This window comes from Salvia splendens, chromosome 3 (genome assembly GCF_004379255.2).
Source record: "Salvia splendens isolate huo1 chromosome 3, SspV2, whole genome shotgun sequence".
Lineage (NCBI taxonomy): Eukaryota > Viridiplantae > Streptophyta > Magnoliopsida > Lamiales > Lamiaceae > Salvia > Salvia splendens.
Window position 1 is genome coordinate 4026631 of NC_056034.1, and position 9147 is coordinate 4035777.

The 9147-nt window shown below is 37.7% G+C and overlaps 1 protein-coding gene across 1 annotated transcript; it reads left to right on the forward strand.

The window, feature by feature from the left end:
- The first annotated feature begins 7206 nt into the window (after positions 1-7206).
- On the forward strand, positions 7207-8729 carry LOC121793761 (LRR receptor-like serine/threonine-protein kinase ERL1). Its single transcript, XM_042191794.1, has one exon. The coding sequence runs from the start codon at positions 7458-7460 to the stop codon at positions 8652-8654; it is 1197 nt and encodes a 398-aa protein (XP_042047728.1). The 5' UTR covers positions 7207-7457; the 3' UTR covers positions 8655-8729.
- The last annotated feature ends 418 nt before the right edge of the window (positions 8730-9147 follow it).

Sequence of the window (9147 nt, forward strand, 5' to 3'; positions counted from 1 at the left end):
GTTTGTTATAAATTCCATTATCAATTATCATTGAAGTGATGTTTGACATTATTTCTTTCGAAGTGGCAAATTATATTATAAATTTATAACCAATTCTTAATTTCTTATTACCCCTATACTTCCACTTCCACTTATTAATCAACCACATATATTTACAATCTCAAAAAAGTTTTTTATTAGAACTCCAACTACATAATACAGGTGAAACTCGCGAAGTAGTCCGACTAATTCAATTCAAAGTGTCGACAAACACTTCAACTTACATTTTGAGAGAAAATTTCAGGATTATTTGAGTAAAAATTAATGAATTGTTCAATTGTTTTTAAGAGAAGAACTATTTTTTTTCTATAAAGTATTTGAAAATTTTAAAAAATAATATACTTACTAGTAATAAAGAAGAGAGAAAAGTAGATAGGTGGCAGTTTGTTGATTCAACTACCAACAGTTCAAAGGAGTACCAACAAACAATGCATGTAATAATTCTGGCACAGCTCCTAATCGCAATGGCAATAATCATTTTCACTATTCCGAAGACTAAAAATAGTTTTATGAAGTACTCCAAATAATAAGCATTCATGTTTTCAGCACTCTAAAAATTAAACCGCTGTACAATAATCTTGGATTTATTGAAGGCACATTTTATTTTTGGTGCACTTGTCTTTATTGGTGATTAGAATTCTGTCTTTTTAACCAAATTTTAGAAATAAAATTACAGTTATAATTTTGTTTGAACTTTGTTTTAATATATAGTTTGGAACATGTACCACATTTTTGTGATATACAGTAATGTGTTTTTATCTGTAAAACATCAATTCATATAAATTTCATTGTTCATTTGTTAAAAATTGATTAGTGATCACGGATCATTAAGTTTATTTTGCACTTGGCAAATAAATAATCCTATAAAATTTAATAGTCACGTTATTATGGGTTTGAATAAGGCAATTTAGACCATGTCAATAAACCACTTTGCTACTAGATCCACACACCTATAAAAAGAATTAAAGATATAGATATTATTATTATTATTTATTATTATTATTATTACTTGGAACCATACTAAAGTTTATTAGGACGAATCAATTGCACAAATACCACTCATTCTGACATAGATTTATTAAAAGTGATTTATAGGTTCAATATTTACAATAAAATAAATTTTTGAACCACACGCCATATAGGTTTAGTTTAATTACAAAATTTATTGGTTATTAATATTAGGCATGCATAAATGACATTGGTAGCTCAAGAATCTAATGATGAGGCCACTCCGTCATAATTGTACATCATTTAGGTACTACTCCTATTATCATTCATGGCATTATAATAAAATAGATGCATACCTGGCTACGATTAATGAATAATGGGAATGGAGATAAATACATACCGTACTTCTATAAGAGCATCCGCAGCGGTGACAGCACGCCGTCCGTCCGTCCGTACCAGCGGCGCTCCAACCGCTGCGCTCTTGCCTCCGGCGCAGCGCTGCTCGATGCATCGAGTACGTCCGTGCCAGCGAGCAGCACACGTGTCAGTGCCTGATTAGCCAATGGCAATGCCGTTGGAATTTTCTTTTTTTTTTAAAAATATTTTCCCACTTTCCAAAAAATTATATCCGTTTTCTCCCCACTTTTAATTTATTTTTCAATTTTTCTCCCAAAATTCACATTTTCATCTATAAATATCCTCACTTCCACACAAAAAATTTCACACCACACTACACAATTCTCATCTAAATTCTCTCATTTCCATTCTTACAATTCTCAATCTTTCTTTCACTCTTACAACAAAAAAATGTCTGGCTCCGGCGATCACCCATCCGACTCCCGCGGTTGGAACCACGAATGGTTCGACTCGCAACCATTTCCTAGTCCGGAAACGGAATTTTCGGCCCCTCTTCAAACCCAAAGTTCGCAAGCTCCGGGTGGCTATCGGCCTTACCCGGTGGACGCCCAAGATGCCCCCGATGGGCAATACGGGTGGGCACCCGAACCACCCGTACCTAGAGCGGGAGGGAGCGGCAGCTCTCAAACTCCTCATCTTCCTACTCGTGGTGTCCGCACCCCGTACACTCCGGGGGAGATGGATCAATTATTCAAAGCGTTTTTGTCTATCTTCAAAGATCCGGAGATTGACACGAATCAATCCGATGACCATTTTTGGAGGCGCGTCTGTCGCCGGTACAATCAAAACCGGTCGGCTAGAACAATCGAGCGCAACGAGAGTATGGTGCACAATGCCATATACAGAGCCAACGAAGAAATCCAAAAGTTCTAGGGGTATTACATCCAGGAAGAGCGGTCGGTGGGCAGCAACAGAAGCGAGGTCGACATCATCAGTGCCGCGTTGGCGACCTACCAATCCCAACACTACAAACCGTTCAAGTACCTCAATGTTTGGCAGGAGGTGCGTGTGCATCAGAAGTATAGGGGAGGCGTGTCATCCTAGGGCTGGCAAATCGTGCGGATTGGGTCGTTATCGGGTCAACCTGATAATGACCCAACCCAATAAGGCCTAACCTGAACCCGAACTGTTAAGGAAACTGTAAATCCGAACACGAACCCGACCTGCTACCTTCAAATCCGAACACGACCCGCACCCGACACGAACCCGTTATCAACACGATATAATATGGGTTGACACGACACGATAACAACCCGAACCTGATATTACACGATTAAAACCTAATATTACACGATTAAACCTTAATTTTTAACCTAATTTACACAATTAAAATTCATTTTATAATATTTAAACCTAATTTATAAGAAATTAAAAAATTAAAGTAATATATATTTTTTAAATAATAATAAAAATAATAATATTATTTCTTAATGGGTTACCCGTATCCGACCCGCATCCGACCCGAACCCAACCCGAAATTATCGGGTTCTTAATGGGTCAACCCGATAAGGACACGAATCCAATAAGACTTGACCCCAACCCAATAATTTCGTGCGGACTCGTGTCAGATTATCGTGTCGTGTCGAAAATTGCTAGCCCTATATCATCCTCCTCTAGCTCCTCCAGCAAACGGTCGAGGTCGGTATCCCTATCCGACGCCGGCTCCGATGAGGTGTCCACCCAGCTCGCTGGAGCTAACTTGGGTAGCCCCGACGCCTGCCCGAGTAGTTCCCAACGCTGACCGCAAGGAAGGAAGAAGTCGACAGCCAACCGTCGTCGCGCCACGACTCCATCCCCCCCCGATCCCACTCCCGCTCCTGCTCCTGCTCTCTTTGTGCCACATCAACCCCCCACCAACTCGTTGTGGGGGTTTTGGCCCAACTCAATTTGGGCGATAGGTCAACTATGATCCCCAAGCAACTTCGATCGCATGTGGCAATGATACGGGGTCTCCAAAGAACATTGGGGGTAGAGCCGGATGAATAGTCTTCCACAAGGTATTTTTAGCTTTTAATTATGTAATTTTAAATTTTTAGGAGTTTAATTATGTAATTTTAAATTTTTAGGATTTTAATTATGTAATTTTTAATTTTTAGAATTTTAAATATGTAATTTTTTTTTATAATTTGTAATAGTATTCCGGGTAATTTTAATGCATTTTTATATTGTGGAAATATTAAAATTGAATAATAGAATAGTTGGAACCTTGAGCTTGTCCTTGCGGAAGAGCACGGATGTGAGTGTTGTGCTTTTGCCTAAGGACAGAGAGTAAAAGTGGGTCCGGGCCCACATCCATACTCGTTGGCAAGAGCACGGATACCTATTCAAGTTCTATAATTGATTATTGTAGTAGTACATTAATGGTCAAACGATAATGGTCAATGTTATAAGAAAAAAAATTCAACGTTCAATACATACTAAGCGCGCAATGTGATATGATATGTTCAACTAATAATACTTTGACAAATGAATCTATAGAAGTCCACTAAATACTTCCATTATTTTCTGAAAATAGACATTATTGTAAATTTTGGAAACTTTCCAGAAATTAAGATTACCTTTAATATAATGAACGCATATATATTTGACCCAAATTCTTCCACTGTGAACTATAATTTTTTTTCATCCTTTTTATATTTCCATTTTTAAGAATAATTTAATATATAATATAAAATATACTCTCTTCGTCCAAGGATAAGCGAATTATATTCCTTTTTGGGATGTTCAATTATAAGTGAACCATTTCCTTTTTTCAGGAAAAAATCATCTCTCCTAATTTATTATCCACCTACTTTATTCTCACTTTGTTTCTCTACTTTTCTCTCTTATACTTTACTCTCTTGTACTTTAACTCTTTAAATTTTATTTTCTTAAGTTTCATGCTTAAAAGAAGTGTTTCGCTTATCTTGGAATGAATGGAGTATGTAATAATTATTTTATTGTATTTTGATTTTAGAGTTTTTTTTAATATATGTTAAAGATAATTTAATATAATAATTAATTTTTATGTTGTTTTCTTATTATTAGCTACTTATATATCTAATATAATTATTCATGTAGTCATTAAAAATGGTAAAATAAGTATAAGAACGAAACTATATAATCAGTCATAATTTCATACATTTAACGTAATGTTAATAAATTTTGTTTTTGATTTAATTTAAGGTTATGATTTTCATTTGTAACTTTTTTGCACGCATATAAAACTAGAAATAAAGTAAACAATAAATTTAAGTTATCATTACATTAACGGTGCGAAAACACACAAACTACTTGTAACACCCCGAAAAAAAAAGAGAAAAAAAAATCAAATAAAATAAAATAAATCTAATTAAATCTTTTCCTAGTTGACTTGGTCAAATATATATCTCCAAACCTTATCACCAAACGATTTCCCCATATCTCTACTCCCTAAAATCTCTCCAACCACCAAATCCATCAATATCTATTAGTTTGTCTATATATATCCCACGTTCACACAATAATAACTCTTTACCCACTTTAATTCAAAACCCTAGTAACAATCACACATCCAATTTTATCCAAGCCCCTTGGCCTAGCGGTAAAGGGTGCTGGATACCGCGTCCATCCTGGAGGTCTCGAGTTCGAACCCTGGGTTGCGTAATTTGTCTTTCCTCCTTGTTATAGTAGTTGATTTGTAATTTCCTCCTTCATATATATGATATAAATATATGAAGTTAATTTAAAAAAAAAAAAAAAATCACACATCCAATTTTGGAGAGAAGAAAACCGAGAGATGAGGGGAGAAAAAGGGGTGCGACGGCGATGGCAATCCCAACAACGGCTCGGAGGAGACGGCAGCGGCAACGAATTGACACGGAGAGAGATACGTTGTCGGTAGGGGGTATGCAGTTCCTTTTTGTTTCTTTTTGTACATATACGTGTGCTGGAAGGGAGTATAGACGTGTAGGGATGCATGTGGGAGTATACTTTTAAATAGTACCACTTCTCTTTTTCCTTTTTATAGCAATATGTACGTATGTTTGGTTGGGAGTATTTTAATAAGTTATGTGTTTTGCTAGTTTTAAAAGGAAGGTGGCTGGGAGTTAAAAAAATATATGTTGCTGACTCTTTTCTTTCATTTTTGTTTTAATTGGTTGAGGCAGTACTAATTATATTATTTGATGAGCTCAATTAGTTTTAGTGTATAATAGTTTTAAAGTGGGAAATTGATATTAATATGTATATATATACATGTTTTGGTGAAAGGAGTATATGCGTGGTGTTTGGGAGTATTTTAAGTTACAAACTCTTTTTCATTTTTTTTAATTGATTTACTAGGATTGACCTTTTGAGCTTGGGTAATTTAAATTCATGTGTGGTTGGAATTTACATAATTGGCTTATATCAGTTTAGTGATGATCAAAAGATTTAAAGTGATGCCTGGTACCGTTGTATATAATTGATGAGTCCGAATTCTTAATTTTCGAGTGATGTTGGAACAAGTTTGACATATGAGGTTTTGCTAAGAAAAGAGAAAGGGGATAAATAGAGCACACACTTAGGATGCTTACATTGTTAAATTTATTATTTTTGCAAAGTCTAATTTTGCATATCATGATACTTCAAAAAGGGTGAACTTGTGCACGTTGTTGCGGTTGGAACAAGAAAGTGTTGAGGAGTTAAGCGTTTGAGGTGGGCTTTCTTTTTAAATAAGGGCAATGCCCTAAGTATATTTTTTTTATGTGAAAATGATAAATACTTTTATAAAATGTTTTCGGCATGAGTCCACTGAGTGCATCAAGTACTCAACCCTGCTTTTCTTTTAAAAATTGCAGGTTGAGCGTGACGGGTGCGGTGGGTGTTGAGCAAGACCGTTGAAGAAAGTTAAGTGTGTAGAATGTGTCATGTCTTCACACGTGGCATATTCCTTCTCTCAAATGCTTCCGCTAAGTAGTTGTCCTTCTTTTGAGTTCTTGTATTGTTGAGATAGTATTCATTTTTGAGTTGTTGATTGTTGAGATACTCTGATTTTATTCGAGCTATTCCCATTTGTTTCGAGCTATGGTCGAGTTGTGTTGTTTTTCCCCTTTCTTCCCCGCTTCTTTAATCCTCTCCTAGTCGCGATCAACCGTGTTTTCTATCCTTAGAAAATGCGGGCGTGACACTACTTACATTATTTCTAAGAATTATAATATTTAATTTATATATTATAGTAATTAATTAAGTGTTCTCTTCTTCTTTTTCTTTTAATGGGTTAAATAAATATAAATTTAAAGGTCGTGCCAAGAAGGACTCGAACTCTAGATCTTTGATGGTTAATTAAGTGATTTCTTATTACAATTCATCAAAGATTAATTTAATTGTACTAAAAAAATCAATCTCAAATTATGACCTAAAAAGAAAAGTGCGAGTAACCTATGATATGACGGAGGGAGTATTGCAAAACATATTTTTAAATTATACTATAAAATTGATAATCTAACCAAATAAATTTTTGGTTAGGTAAGCAGTAAGCTAACATATACGGAGTAATTTACTTCTAGTCTGATTTGCGAACTGTGTACATAACATTTTATTTATTTAATCAGAGAACTCTGACATAAGATTATTCAATTTCTTCAATTATGCAATAACGTATAGACTATAGAATGACAAATGCGCATCATCGTTATAAATAATAAAGGTTCCAATTCCACGTCACGAAACCCAAAGTGAGGTGTCAGTCCGAGCCTCAGGTCTTATTACCACGTAGGCTCGGACAACCGTTTGCCCTCCAAACCTCCCTCATTAAATTATTCACACTCTTCATTAAAAATATTGGTGAAAATGAAATAAGAAGTGAACCGTCATGTTATCACCGCAAAAAACCCGCTACACACAGTAGACAGAGAAAACACAACGACAACATAAACCTGAGATAGTGAGAGAGCTAGACAACAACAAACCGCACCACATTTCCATTCACTCCCCTTCTCCCAAAACCATCAAAACCCCCACCATTTTCTTCATCTTGATCACACCTCTTTCTATCTCTCTCAAACCTGCAAGTAGAGAGAGAAACACATCGCCGACAACAATATATCTGCAGGATGCACACTGCTTATCTCTCTACAATTTCGGCATGCCTGATTCTGCTACTGCAATGCGGGCTTCTAGCAAATGCGTTGCTAGACCCGAATGATTTCCTGGCACTACAATCGGTCAGAAAGAGCTTGAACGATTTGCCGGGCTCCAACTATTTCTCTTCCTGGGATTTCACGGCGGAACCCTGCAGTTTCTCCGGCGTCTTCTGCGACGCCGACCGCGTGATCGCCCTCAACCTCGGCGACCCACGGGCCGGGTCACCCGGGCTGTCGGGCCGGATCGACCCGGCTATCGGCAAGCTCTCGGCATTAGCAGAGCTCACCATCGTCCCGGGTCGGGTCGTCGGCCCGCTCCCCCGCACTCTCTTCCAGCTCAAGTCCCTCAGATTCCTCGCCATCAGCCGCAATTTCATCTCCGGCGATATTCCGGCGGGACTCGGCCAGCTCCGGCAGCTACAGACCCTCGACCTCAGCTTCAACCAGCTCACCGGATCCATACCCCGCCCCGTCGGCGCGTTGCCGGCGCTGGCCAATGTGGTTCTCAGCAACAATCACCTCACCGGCCCGATTCCTCCTTTTGTCTCTCACCAGCTAGCCCGCCTCGACTTAAAGCACAACAACCTATCCGGTTCAATCTCCTCGCTCCGGTTCCCCTCATCGCTCCAATACATATCACTCGCATCGAACCGCCTTTCCGGTTCGTTAGACCGGGCTTTTTCCGGTTTGAACCAATTAAACTACCTCGATCTAAGCATGAACCAGATGACCGGTTCAATCCCGGCCGAGCTTTTCAGTTTCCCGATCAGCAACCTTCAGCTGCAGAGAAACCAGTTCTCTGGCCCGATCGAACCGGTTGATCAAGTTACGATCGCAACGGTGGATCTGAGCTTTAACCGGCTGTCGGGGGAAGTATCGCCGATGCTGTCGACCGTTGGGAATTTGTACATGAACAATAACCGGTTCACGGGGCGGGTGCCGAGTAGCATGGTGGACCGGTTATTGGAGGGCAGCATTCAAGTGTTGTATTTACAGCATAATTTTTTGAGCGGGATCGAGATTAAACCGACGGTGGCGATTCCTCTGAGCTCGTCGATTTGTCTACAGTATAACTGTATGGTGCTGCCCGTAGACACGCCCTGCCCACTCAAAGCTGGTCCGGACAAATCAAGGCCTACTTCGCAGTGCATCGAATGGAAAGGCTAAAATGGGTAATTCATCTTTTTCGTTGCGAAGAGGGGATTGATTAATTAATTTTAGTTCTATAATTCATTTATTTCATTTGTTTGTTGAAATGCGTAATCGTCAAATATAATTGTGGATAATCAATCCGGCAAAAAAGGGTTTTTATGGTTTAGGTTATTTTTAATCAACCAGATATTAATGGCAATTTTAATTATTAGTATTTTGTTTTTCTATGTTTTTTGGTTGCTGTGTTGGGCTTAGGAGTGCTGATAAATTAACGTTGTATATATATTAATTGGAATAATTTTGTCATATTTCACGCTGATTACTCATCCCTTAGAATAAATATCGATCATTGAGATAAATAAAATTTAAAAATTCACTTTAATGATTTGTTTTAGTGCGAATAATTTCCTTAACATAGAATTACTAATCCCGTTATACTTAGTGATGTGATATTGTTACATAGAGTTAACGATATTGTGAAGCATGTGTTGAATCGCTATGTTGGTTA

Excerpts from the sequence above, each read along its gene's own strand:
- LOC121793761 (XM_042191794.1), top strand. The coding sequence starts at position 7,458 with ATGCACACTGCTTATCTCTCTACAATTTCGGCATGCCTGATTCTGCTA.